This window comes from Leptosomus discolor, chromosome 5, assembly GCF_034619465.1.
Source record: "Leptosomus discolor isolate bLepDis1 chromosome 5, bLepDis1.hap2, whole genome shotgun sequence".
In the NCBI taxonomy this organism is placed as follows: Eukaryota; Metazoa; Chordata; class Aves; order Leptosomiformes; family Leptosomidae; genus Leptosomus; species Leptosomus discolor.
The window spans coordinates 75,439,497-75,453,844 of NC_141395.1; the positions used below are offsets into that span (position 1 = coordinate 75,439,497).

General features: G+C 40.7%; 1 protein-coding gene across 1 annotated transcript in view; it reads left to right on the forward strand.

Annotated features, from left to right (window-relative positions):
• Window positions 1-14,348, forward strand: part of FAM135B (family with sequence similarity 135 member B) — a 144,324-nt gene that overhangs the window by 53,579 nt on the left and 76,397 nt on the right. Inside the window, exon 3 of the mRNA XM_086465062.1 lies at window positions 12,777-12,916. Coding sequence (XP_086321188.1) covers window positions 12,777-12,916 — 140 coding nt within the window. The remainder of the gene's footprint in view (window positions 1-12,776; window positions 12,917-14,348) is intronic.

Here is a 14,348-nt window from a genome sequence, read left to right on the forward strand (position 1 = left end):
GGAGGTGTATTTGTCTCTACGGACTGCACATGGGATCATTACTTCCAAAATTATTAAGAATGTTGGTGGATAATTTTAGAGGATGAAGAGAAAGAGCCAAGATTTAATAAAAACTTTAGAAAAACTTTTGTGATTGTCACTAGGCAAAAAATATCTAGGGAAATATCTGCATAATTTATCTATTGTGGAAGCCATTAAAGATTTGCATCCCAGGTTCAGCAGTATTTCTCATCTGAGTTAGATACCACACTGCTCAGCCGTTACAAGTATTGTAATAAAACTCAGAGCTCAAAATGGCAGCTGCAGACTGGTTAAATGAGAGAAAAAGCAAAGGCAAATTTAATATGTGGGAAAATGAGGCACAGAGATGCCTCATGACTTGGCTAATGTCTCTTAAGAAGAGATATCAAGGGAACCCAGTTCTCTTGAGTACTGTCTGAATAGTGTTAGTGTAGCCACATACCCCTACAATGTGATGTCTAATACAATGGCAGCATGTATGTCTGTTTGGTACTAGATACAGGATTTTGTTCGCACTCAATGTGAGTTCATTCCCAGCTTTGTCATTGATTTTCAGGATTATCTTGCGCACTCTGCTGTAACTTTGCAAGTTTACTGCCTATAGCGTGGTGGTAATAAGACTTTTTTTGGCATCTTTATTTGTCTTGGAGAGGTCAAGGCATTTAAAATTTTGAGCATAGGGGAGTTTGTATGAGATTTTTGGATAGATGGGATTTGGCTTATTTCAGTTTCAAAGTCTTAGGTTTTGTTGAGGAAGGTAGGTGGGATTAGATTCAGGACCCTTTAACTTATATTGCTTAGTCTATTTAAGAGCTTCCTTCAGGAGCGTGATATGTATGCAAGGTTTATTCCAAATAAAAAGACAGACTATTCATAAAGTGATAACAGATCCTTTTCTTGAATGACCCTTAACTTGGACTGAAGGCAATGAATAGCCTTACCAGAAAACAGCCCAAAGAAAGAGAACAGCTAATGATACTCTTGGCACATCACAGACAGAGAAAACATTAATGCAGTTTAATGAAATCCCAGACAGAAAGCCAAATGGCTTGTGCCTGACATGCATTGACAAAGTATGATTGGTCTCTTGTTGATTTATGTGTATGTGTGATCCAGATAAAGCTACAGGATTTCAATTGAGATAATGTGCATAATTGAAGAGGAAAAAAAATAATTTACCAATGCAGTGGCAGAGGTTGATGGAATCTAATTGGAGAAGCAAATGAATAAGAAAAAATAATTCTATTGCATTTTTGTGCTAAACGGTATAGACCATTAAGCAATCAAATCACTAATCAGACAAGAGCTGACTGACCTAGGAAAGGAGCAATCTCATGTCTCATCTGGATAGGAAGTTTAAAAACCTCTGCTCAAAGGAATATTTAAAAGATACAAAACGTAGAAAAGAACATTTTCGGTTTCAATTAAGTTATGGCTTATATGGAGATAGTTTCTGTTACAGATTAGCAACATAGTTTGCTTATTTGGAAGCTACATTAGAATGATATTGTTTTTATTTTTAACAGAAACCGTTTTTCAGCAAATGGAGCTGCAATTTATTTTTGTGTGCATGTGTGTTAGTATTTAGGTGATTTTTTAAATTCATTTAGCCTCTTTAATAATCATACAAAATTGTCTTTGTACAGTTTTGCTTGAGTATCTAAGCGTCACCTGTCTGCTTCAAGGGTTATGGTAACACTTGTGTTGAAAATATGAGGCCTTGACGTAACTTAACCTGTGGTCTGATTCTGCTGATCTCCATCACGTTAACTGCCTTTCTGGAGGCTAGTTTCTATTTCTTCACCTTGAGAAATCAGTGCTGTACGTCTGCTCATGTAAAATGTTTCCAGAACAAAGACTGAACAGTAATTTGTAGAAAGAAATGAGGTCAGAAGGGGAATATCTGATTTATTGTTCATTATCTTGCCCTGAGAACTCAGTGAGTTCTTCCATCTGTTTTATGGGCAGGTAAGGAGGTATATCTGTTTCTACCCTTTCACCCGCTGTATACAAATACTAAATCTAGTGGTCAGAATCACAGACCACCTGGGCACTAGGATCTGGTCTCTCCTGAATGAGAAAGGAATCTCCTCAGGTCCACTTGAATGTGGAGGAAGAACATGTGGAGGAGTCACCTTGAGAATGTGGATGTGACAAAGCCACCTTGAATGTTACACTAGAAATTGAACCTGCAACCTGTTGAATCAAAGATCCTCAGCTGCTGCAGATGAGGAATCAAGTCTCTTGTGTCTAACTTAACTCTGAAGATTGATCATAGAAAGGCTATGAAAGACCTCCTGACTGGTATTGTACACAATGAGGAAAAAAGCTGTAGGACCTTGAAGCCTTTTTTGTGTCTTTACTTTTGTGATCCAGAGTGGGGTTCAGAAACCTATGTTTAAATACTTGGGTAACTTGCCTGTTTTTTCAGAAACGCTAATCAGCAGTGGTGGCTTCTTCCAGTGGAAGCGTGAGGTCCTTCAGTCTGAATCCTCAGGCTTTTTATTTTACAGTGAGATCTTAAGAACTACTTTCATCTAACGAATTAGATTTATTGTCAGATTTTTTATTAGACTGTCACAAAATGTTTTACATATTTAATTCACAGTCATTTACCCTCTGAGTAAAGTGCAACTGGCCATAATGCTGAAGATAAAAGTTTGGTAAATGTACGACCTCCATCCATCACCTTTTTGAACACAGCAGGCATTGCAATAGTACATTAGGAGAGCATTTAGTTCCCAATCCATACCATTGATCAGAGGACTTGAAAGTGTTACAGCTCCGTCTGGGAATTCTTTAATTTCCAGTTTGATTTAAAGTCTTTGATTTTAGCTGAGGACATTTTTTTAACTCAGTTGCTGTTGTGTTGATGAAATGATGCCAGATATGCTATGCAGCACTGAAGGAATAACAGGTGGGTCCTAATGTTATATCCGTGCTTGAAGTGTCTGGAAATTACATATATTCACATTTTTAATAGGTAGTTCAACTGTTATATATTTGGATCTTTAAACATTTCTGATGTTCCAGCTGTCAAAAACATCATGTGAGCAGTGGTGAGAAAAGTGGAAGGAAGTCTTCCCATTGGCAGCCAGAGGAAAAGACTAGCTGAAATGAAATCCTAGAAGTGTTCTCTTTCTTCTGTGTGCACCACTCATTTACACAAGAGGTTGTGCTGGTTATAATGGGAAACAACTACCTGACTGATGGCTGGAATGAATTAACTTAAAACATAATATTTCTGCTTTATTTTTTTTTTTTTTAATCCTAATTTCTTCCAGAACAGTTCCAAACTTCCTGGAAGGTCAGCATGACAGTCTGAAATTGCCACAGTCTTGTGATGCTGAAAGAACTATTTAGTGGTTGGGGTTTTTAAAAGGCCCTTCAACACTTCATTTGCTATATTTAGGACTGGAGTAATTTTTATCCTTCAATCCTTTCACATTACACAGCAAGGCAGAGTGACATTGACACTGGAGGCAGTTATAAAACATTTGCAGGAATGGTTTAAATTGACATTTATAAAAATGGACATTTATACAAATGCCCATTGGACATGAAAGGGAAATCTTGTCTTTTTTTTGAGCTCATTAGGAGATTTATTTTCCTCTAAATGGGCTGGAATCTCTCTTCCAAAATTTAATTTTAGTATTGGATGCTTCTTTGCTCCAGTTCTTCAGTGCTAAAAGCCAGATAATTTTGTGACAGGGATGTTTCTTTTCTCTCTTTCCCTTAGTACAACAGCACGGGGGCAGTGAAGGAAAACTCAAAACACTGAGAGCTCTGCTACAGTACATGTCAGTGGATATTTATTAGACGCAGTCACTTTCTGTCCCAAAGTCACCCCTTCTAATGTGCTTGGTGGGAACTGTACTTTGGCTCTTATTTCTCCAGCTCATTATGAACTTCTCCCATATGTTAACACAGACATGTGTGCATCAACTATAACTACTATGTACCCAAGTCCAGAAAACCAGAGAAAGGCAACTATCTCAAGTGTCTGGTTTGGGGGAAATTTTTATAAAGAAGAAATGAAATTTCCAGGTGAAGTTTGCAACAGTTGCCACTATTTGATTAGTTGTGGTAGAAACCTATAATTAGCTCTTATTTAAGAAGGCATATGGCTCCAACAGATGGTAAAGGAAAAAAAACAAGTTAGATAAACAGGGCTATTTGCACAAGATTTTCTGGTCTCCTTTGGTTATATTTTGCAGTAGGGTACTTAGGTTCTAGCAAGATGGCATACTGTTCATTCGAGGAATGCCCACGTTTGTTTTCTCTAAAACATAGCAAAATTAGTATGGCCTGCACGTGTTTAAGAATTTTGTTAATAGTAGAAGAAATTAGACGACAAAGAAACCTAAAAATTAGAAGATCCATACCTATTTTTTAGGGATTCTGAACAAGAACCAACTCTCCTTGTGAGGCTAGTGGGAATTTCAGTGCTGAAGACCAAGAGACAGGACAGCCCAAAGTATATGTCTGGATGGGTGAGGGAGGTAGTCATCCACTAGATAGATTTGGGTTATGTTTATTACAGTACCAGCCAGGATGATATGTGCTGTAGGAATCACTCAGGTTACAGGGAGGTGGGCTACAGCTAGTCCAGACTGAGATTTTAAAGGCAACACTATACCCATTTATTATCGCCCTTCCTGTTCACTTATGTTAATAGACTATGTGATTGCTTGCAATTTGCTTCAGGGCAAGGACATCTAGCTCAGTTTAAACTTCCTTCTGCTGTGATTTACCAACAGTTGACTTTCCACTGAAGCAGATTAGGAAAGATCACATGAACCGCTGACACAACATGTCTGCGTGGGTAGTAACATAAGGTTTGTGGGTAGGAAGGTTTCAAAATGCTCACAGCTCTTTCTCAAGCGAGTGTGCTGCAATGCCCTTCATCCGTCTGTGCACGAGTGACCTGGGAGAACAAACCCATCTAAGATTAAAGGTATCATATGTCTCTGAGATTTTTCTTTTGTGGGAACCCAAGTATAGAGACTATGATATGCTTCTTGTGGCTTGGAATTAATCTGAAATGTGAATGTTTAAGTGTGCACTGTTATTCATAAAGAAATATTTACAGTAAGGCTCTGTTTACAACTGCAGCATCTTGATTTCCTTGTGTTATTGAAGAGCATCTCTTTCATTAAAGCAGAACTTAGCAGAACCCTGCTTTTCTATTTATCTGAACAGCAGCATAATAATACTGCTTTTCTCAGCCAGAGAGATTCAAGAAGTTGCCAGCAGTTGAGTAATTATCTTGTTTCCAGTGCTATAGTTGTAAAGGCATTAAAGAGGCTAGATCTGAAGTTAGATCTGTTTTCCATATGGATTTTTTTTCCTGACTGTATAATCATTCCCTGTTCATTTTAGATGTCTCACACAATGCTCAATAAACTGTAGCGATACTTCTGGAGAAAGCAGGATGTAAACCTTCATCTTTCTAAAAGGCCATATTCCCTGGAGTTGTAATTTTACACTTAGAATAAAAAAATACTACATTCTTTGTTCTCTGCCTTGAGCAGGGGGTAGGAAGCAATGCAAGTTCTCCAGCAGCAGAGTGTCAGTACTGAGTCGTTACATTTCCTCCTTCCTTATTTTGAAAAAGTAGTAATTAATCATAATTCTCTGGGCTACTAAATAGAGGACAGAGTCAGGGTAAATCCTATCTCTGCTCCTTCTTTGTCAAACCCAGAAACTGAGGTATACTAAAAGCAGAGGTAATGGAGGAGTAGAAGTATGTTGTTTTCTCCTGCAATTCCCAGCAAAGCTGTAGTCAAGTTCTACAAGTTTAACACACAAGTGTATAGGAGAAAGTTTGCTGTGAAGGAGGTTTTAAGGTATTTCCTCTGGAGAACACAGTTTTTCATGTCTCATGCTCCTTGTTGCGTAGGGAAAGCTAACATTATTTAAAGTTATTCTTAGCAAGGTAGTCAAGTTTAAAATAAACCAAGGACCTCATTCCAAGGCTTTCTTTATGCTTCTGGTACCTGTTGGAAGCAAAGTTAGAGTAATGCAAAGTGATGTAATGATGATCACACTCACTGTGCATGGTCTCTGTAGTACCACATCTGAGAACCTCTTCCTTTCTAACTGCTGTTTTCTTCTTCAGAAACTCTCTAAAAGATACTGCCTTTCACTCTTGGCTTTGAAGGTACCCTGCTGTCATAGGAACATTACGTCATGCCAGAGTTCTGAGTTAGGGGCTGTGCGATTAGGCATCTACATGTTTTATAGCCATGAAAAAATAAATACAAACAAAACTCCGTCACTTCTCAAAGGTCAGATTATACCAATACTTTTGGGCAAATCTGGGTGTCAGACCAGGATGCCTACCATCCTTGAAAAAGTTTGCTGGTTAACATTTCCTCCAGTTTTCTTTTGCAGTTACAGACATCAGGAGAAAGCACAATCGAAAATGTAATTATAGAAAGAATCTAGCTGTTGAGATTGGAGCATGCTTATCGCTTACATGCCCAACACATTGCAGAGGGCATAAAACCCAGCCAATCCTATTGGTTTGCATGAAACATATGACTTAGGTGGCTCCGGGGAAATCATTCATCATCAAGTCACAGCTACTGCAAGACATTGCCATTTCAAAGTCTCTCCTTGACGGAAGTCAGAGGTTGAGATATGTGTGTGTCGTTGTCAGTTGATTCTGCCAAGGTGAGTTCATTGCTTGTTTGCTCCATGGAAAAGTTACTGACATGGAACAGCTATGGAACTTCTCAAACCAATTTTATAGAGTTTAAAACAAAGTGAGTATAGGATCATTCAAATAAAGGAGATTTAAAAGGAAGGAGGGAGATAGTTTAGACATGGTGAAAGCAGAGCAAGGATGTTATAAAAGCTCAGAGTTGAAAAATGAAGTGGGATATCTGGAGAGGACAACTGAGTTAATCAGCCAGTGGAGTTTGGGAGGAGGAGTGTTAATTTATCTGGTGTGTATATTAGGATCTTAGAAATGTCAGGGGAACAGTCCTGACCTGCAGAATATTATCAACATCTTTGATTACTTTTCCCTAGTAAAGTCTTTCTCTCCTCACATGAACAGAAGTGGTGTGAGGGTGCTGCCGGGGGAAATAACACAAATGAAAACATTTGAAAATCAGGAAAACTTCGGTCCCTGTCACAGCTTGGCGCCAGCTGATGGATGCTGCTAGTCTGGCCAAGCAATACTTTCAGTTGATGTACCAGTGGGTCCTTCAGGTAGAAGGGCAAGCTATTCTGGCATATCACACCCCTTCAAAAGAAAAACAGTATCACATTAGTCAACTAAAGTTGATTTCATTATCAACTTTATCACGTTATACCTACTACCAACAGCAAACCTGTGGTTAAGCGAGTTTGAGATATCACATGTCCCTGTAGGGGACTATGGTTTCTGTAGGTGTCCTTCAGGTTCCTGTTCTTTTTCTTGAAGATGTTAAACCAAATTTTGTTATCCATTGCTTACTTCTTTCTACTTTCCTATCCCAACTCCCATTATATGCTCTGAGGCAAAACTGTTCTGTTCTGTTCCATTCTTCAGGGACTTTTACACATCTGACACAGACACCATCACCCCCGCCCCTCCCCCCCATGCCCCAAGTGCCTTCCTACTGGCAGTGGTCATCAGAACAATGTAGTTTCTATTCTCACTAAATTAGGCTGAAGATATGTAGCAAATTTGTTCAAATGTCACCTATCAGTTCCTTCCTTGTAAGATTATCTGGACAGATGTTTCTGTGCTAGGGGTGATGGTGGGATAGCAGTATATTTCCTGCAGAAAGAATAGAAAGAGATGCATCAAAAGGCTTTTCTCATTCTCTTAAAGGAATGGTTGTGCAGCACAACTGTTCTGGTCATGCTTGTGATGGTTCTTACAGCCCTGAGAACTCTTTCACTTTCCAGATAATTTGAACGCCTATTCATCCCAAAGAAGATAAGCAGTAAATGGAGAAGCCACTTAGGAAAAAGAGACAGGAAAATAGGATTCCTTCTAGCTTAAGGAACACTGCAAGTGTCACAAATCTAACAAGCTCATTACCACAAAATTAGGCTTTCCTTCTTGAGCTCCCCAAAGCTCAGGTTGAAACTGTTGAATAAAGGGCTAGATGCAGGTCAATACAGTCTTTACTCCATCTCTCATCAGGGAGTGAGAGCTCCCAGCAGTTTCCATACAGTATGTCTGTCTTCCTTGGACTGCATGTGACTGCTGAGCAGCGCAGGCATAGCTCAGAGCTGTTTGCATAACTGAGGTTATGCTAGAAAGGGATTTGGGAAAGACTATAGTTTAAAACTTCTCTCTCACACCATCCTGTGGTATGTGCCAAAGGACAGAGGTGCTTGTGTGAACACATGGGTACTTCTGTTATGTCTCCTGCTTGATCAATGTCAGCTCTGGCAAATGCCAACCTGTTAGCAGTCTGTGGGTTTACAGAGACATGAGTGTCAGAAGGTATCCCAGGAACAAGGGAAGTTTGTAAAAGTTACCAGGATGATGATGTCTTCATGGAGTAGACTAAGGAGGACTATGTTTGGTGCAGGTACCACTTCTTGTTAGTGAAAGAAGCTCCAGTACAGTCATACAGCCTGATCCCTGTCTGTACCTTAAAGCACAGAATACATCAGTGAGTGCTACTGCCTGAAGGGCAATATCTATGGAGATGTTGTCATTCCCCTTTACTTTGAGAGGCAGGATGCCTGCATTGCTGTCAGCTTTACTAAATCTTCATGCTGCCAAGCGCTTCTCTGAGAAAACTCCTGCCACAGCCTTATGTCATACTTTGAGATACAGAAGGAAGCTGTGGCCATTGAAATAAGCAGGGAAGGGTTGTGTTTAGGACATGATCAGGCACTCATCTGCTGTAGTTCTCTGCCAGATCTCTGCAAAGGTAGATCTCTGCTTAAAACTAAGCAATTTTTGGCCCTGTAGTGTCATATTCACTCACACTGATTTGTGACAACCCTAAGCATTATAGCATGTCTGACTTGGACTTGACTGGTTCCTGCTGACTGGAAAAGGGAAAATATAACCCCCATTTTTAAAAAGGGAAAAAAGGAAAACCTGAGGAGCTACAGGCCAGTCAGTCTGACCTCTGTGTCCAGCAAGATCATGGAGTGGATCCTCCTGGGAAATGTGGCAAGGCACATGAAAAATAAGGAGGTGATCGGCAACAGCTGACATGGCTTCACCAAGGGCATATTGTGCCTGACAAATTTGGTGGCATTCTGCAGTGGGGTTACAGCATAGGTGAATAAGGGAGGAGCAACTGATGTCATCTACCTGGACTTGTGCAAAGCCCTCACCACTGTTCCATGTGGCATCCTTGTCTCTAATTTGGAGAGACATGAATTTGACAGATGGACCACTTGGTGGATCAGGAATTGGCTGGAAGGACACAAAGAGTCATGGTCAACAGCTTGATGTCTGAGTGGAGACCAGTTAAAAGTAGTGTTCCTCAAGGGTCAGTATAGGGACTGGTGCTGTTTAACATCTTTGTTGGAGACATGGACAGTGGGTTTGAGTGCACCCTCAGCAAGTTTACCAGTGACACCAAGCTGTGTGGTGCGGTTGATGTGCTGGAGGAAAAAGATGCCATCCAGAGGGAGCTGGACAGGCTGGAGAGGTGGGCCTGTGCAAACATCATGAAGTTCAACAAAGCCAAGTGGAAGGTCCTGCACCTGGGTCGGGGCAATCCCAAGCACAAATACAGGCTGGGTGATGAGTGGATCGAGAGCAGCCCTGCAGAGAAGGACTTGGGGGTTCTGGTAGACGAAAAGCTGAATATGAGCCAGCAATGTGCGCTCACAGCCCAGAAAGCAAATCACATTCTGGGCTGCATCAAGTGCGGCCAGCAGATCGAGAGGTGGTTCTTCCCCTCTACTCTGCTGTGGTGAGACCCTACCTGCAGTACTGCATCCAGCTCTGGGGCCCCCAGCCCAAGAAAGTCATAGACCTGCTCAGGTGGGTCCAGAGGAGGGCCACAAATATGATCATGGGGCTGAGCACCTTCCCTATGAAGATGGGCTCAGAGAGCTGGGATTGGTCAGCCTGGAGAACAGAGGGCTCTGGGGAGACCTTATAGTGGCCTTACAGTACCTAAAGGGGGCCTACAGGAAAGGTGGGGAGGGACTCTTTATTAGGGAGTGTAGGGTTAACATTTTCAAACTGAAGGAGGGCAGATTTAGATTAGATGTAAGAAAGAAATTCGTCACTGTGAGGGTAGCATGGCACTGGACCAGGTTGCCCAGAGAAGTTGTTTATGCCCCCTCCCTGAAAGTGTTCAAGGCCAGGTTGGATGGGGCTTTGGCAACCTGGTGTAGTGGAAGGTGTCCCTGCCCATGGCAGGAAGGTTGGAACTAGGTGATTTTTACAGTCCCTTCCAACCCAAACCATTCTATGACCATTTCTATGACCTTTCCAACAAGAGAAATGACTCTTTATGCCACCTTGCAAATCCAGCTCCTAAAACAATTACACACTAGGAGTGGTCTGCACAGGAGTGCGTTTGAAAAGAAAATTACATTAGACTTTCCATCCGAGAAGAGTACCAGTATATCAATATCCAAATCAAATAACATAAAGCTTCCTTTGTCTGCCAGCTAGGAATAAGAATGCATTATACCTCTAATACGATTTTTGCAGTGTCTCTAATGTGATGAGGTTTAAATTAAAATAAATATGACTGCATGCTTTTGAAGAGCTAATCAGGCTGAAACATTCTAGCCTAACTGGTGTAGCACAAGGAAATAAATGGGCATTTATCTAGGCTGCCTTGACTTGTGCATAACTATTGTGCGGGGTAGGGGAGGGCAAGACAATAGCAGGGTGAAACAGGCTGTTCCTGGGTGTGCTTGGTAAAAGTCAGTAAAAGAAAAATGATTTGAATGTAGCCTGGATGACAGCACAATGGTCCTGCTAATTAATTAGCTCAAGTCTTACTGGTATTTAATCAACTTTTCCCCCTGCCCCATATGTTTGGTTGTTTTTTTTGAGAAGGTGATTCTTTGTCTTCAGTATTCCAGTTCCAGCAGACTGGCGCCACAAAAACTAATCATTATAATGACAAAACTCCATCCACTTGTCTAATGGGGCCTTTAGTACTTTTATTTTTTTTTAAAGTGATTTCTCTTCTCTTATTTTTTTTTTCCTCCAACCAAACTTTGCCTTGTGAAATCTTTAGTCCTCTGTTGGTCTTGACTCACTGACTTCTGATTGCAAATTATGTATGATTCTTGTACTGAAAAGCAAAGCAGTGGCTTTAGCACAGCAGAATAGACCTGTCCTGATTTGAAACTCTTGACAAACCAGCAGTCCGTAAGACTTTCTGACCTGGACTTTTATCTTACCACAGTTCATGGCCTCAAAAAGATTCTATAAAGGCCCAGATTCCCAGAAGTACCTTCTGAAAAACTATTCTTTGTAAAAAGCATGTGCCCGCTGGCTTCCTGATGATGATGATCACAGATCTGTTTCTCTTTGAAGGACTGATACCGGTACACCTTTTTTAAGCACACTTTGTCAGGCATTCCAAAATACCATTTGCTAAAGCACTATATTTCAAAAACTCAGATTCCTACACTACTGAATGCTGGAAAGGAACAAAAGTAGCTCTGAGTAAATTTTGCAATAAGTTGCTGCTCAGGGGCTATGAGGGGATTCTGATTAACAGCCAAGACACAGCTTGAAAGTACCTAATTCTGGTGCCCAGTTATTCACTAAATAGCCAAATAGTTATTACAGACTCCTCTGGAAGGAATTTAGTGTAGTAAATGTTTTTACCTCCAATGTGGGTTTGTACAGCTAAGCAAGTCACACTGTCTTCCTGTTAGTGAAGGAAGAATTACTCAATAAGCAGTGGACTTCAAGCAAAAATTTCCCTCAGTCTAAAGCATGCACTTTTTTTTTTTGTCAGGTGAATGACAGCTTAAATTCCATAGGCTCCACTGTAACCAAAACAAAATTTATACACTGGCAGCACCTAAAAGTTAGGAAGGGCAAATCCCACCTGAGTTTATGTGAAGTTCTTTTGTGATGATGTGATACATCAGCACACAGATGAAGCTATTGACTGTCTGAATTCAATGTGGAGAAGCTTAAAGTTTTGGTTCTTGAGATCCTCAGATTAATCCCAGTTGTATGGACCAAATTGGCAGCTCTCACATGGGTCAAGGGCCTGAAGGATTACACAGGATTTTTGGCATCTTGAAAAAATGGCTACTTTTTTCTTTTTCTGTATTTTAACTTAAGATGCCTCTGCACTTCCAGGCTCTACATTCAAGGTCTGCTATTGGGCATTGTTTCCCCTCCCAGGTAGTAACTCCTGGGAGCACCAGATATGCCAAGAAAACTCCTTCTTCTGAAAGATGCCAATTGCAGATAAAAGATGAAATGGCACAGGTGAACACCTGCAGTCCCCTCATGGTGCTGGGTAGAAAATCTCCCTAGACAATATTTGATGCTTTAGCTTTCATTAGAAATAAAGTTAATAGGGCCAGTGCTGTGACAGGGTCAGCTAGTCTCATTTTGAAAACCAGCCTCCCTACAGTTTAACATTTATTGTCTTTAAATACCATGTTTGTGAACCTGCAACGCACAATAACAATCTGCTCCATTATCATTAATTATTGAGAATGCAAGTGTTTAATTACAAGTACTAATACAAGTGGCCTAGATAATCCTGAAGTGAAAATGTAGGAAAGAAAAAAACAATCTCCCTGCAGACATCACACCAGGAGTCTGTCTGTGTTTTGTGCAGGTGATGCCAGCCTTTGCTCAGCCTGTGTTCATGAAAACAACGTTTACAGCAGAATATTTCAGATTTTGTACAGAAATGAAGAGATCATTCTTAATGAATCAATGAACTTCAGAGTGCACCTACTTCTGGATGGCGAAAGGGTGAGTTGTCTTGGGATGCATATAAAACCTAGGAGGGCTGGGATTCTTCTTACCTAACTTTAGATGTCCATTGCACAGATATCTCCATTTGAGAAGTTGTCACAGGTCACATCAATGTAGCTGGTGGAGGTAAAGGCATGATTTATCTGACCAAATACCAGCATCTGCGTTAGAAGATCAGCTGTCCTGTACCCATCATTATCTATGTTGATGAGGGTGCCTGGTGACCTTTTTTTTTTTTTTTGGTAAATGCTTACACTATAAATGTCTGCATTAGGTCAGCTAGACCCTCTGCACTGTGCCTGTTATGAAGAATAGTCTACACCTTGGCTTTCCAGTGGAATAAGATGTTGACATATACTGGTAAATCAGAAACTCAAGTGTATCAACCATGATTTGTCATTTGTGCATTAGATCACTCATTCTACATATCTGTGTAGATCAACCTCACCTGAGAAAACTCTGAATCTTCTACATCTTGCTAGGACCAGCTTCTACTCCTATTGTCCATTACTGCTATCTTCTCCTCCTCTCTCCTTGTGACGGGTTTTTGCTACAGCAATGACAATACTGTGACCAAACTACCCAGTCCGTTTCCACCACACAGAGGTCTCCTCACCCTTCTCCTTAGTGCTGCTGATTGCAGGAGTGCATGGCAGAGTTGCTGGAGCTTACCCTTTCTATACTCCACGTGCAACCCCTTAGCTTTATGTCATGTCTCAGCTAGAACGGGTTCATACTGAGATCCTTCTCCCAATTCAGCATCCACTCCTTCAGCCAACATGAGCACCCATACAATGGAAGTACATCATCCGAACCACTCATCTTGTAGGGCACCTTTGACTTCCTCTTACTGATGTGAAATAACGTCTTCCAGTGATAACTGGAATTATTATCTCAATTACACAAGAGAGGAGCAACCTTCGAGTATGGAGAGTACTGCTTTACTGGACTCTTTAAATAGAAAGGGGAGAAAGTGTCATAGTAGAATGGCACTCAGGCCTGGCCCGATGTGTCATTGCTGTGCTTTGCCAGCACAAGGACTGGTACAAAATATATGGCATTGGTACTTGCTCTCAGTAATAGAGACACACGACATCGGGTGTTTTTGCAAAATCAGCATGCCATCAAAAACGGGTCCTATAAGTTATGCAGCCAGTGGGAATCAAATGCTGCGTGTTGAACTTGGGGCCAGAGATGCTCACCTGACCTTCCTTGTATAACTTTGTATTTCAGCATGAATAGATTTTAAATTTCTGTTTTGTCCTATTTCAACCCATATATACATGGGCTATATATAGATCTAAATTAAAACAGCTGGAGAACCTAATTTAAGCTTATTTCACATGCTTTCCTTTCCCTCCTAATGTTTCTTGGTGTTCTGATTCAGTTGCCTTTTTTTATCATAGTGTCATCAATTTATTCCTCCCTA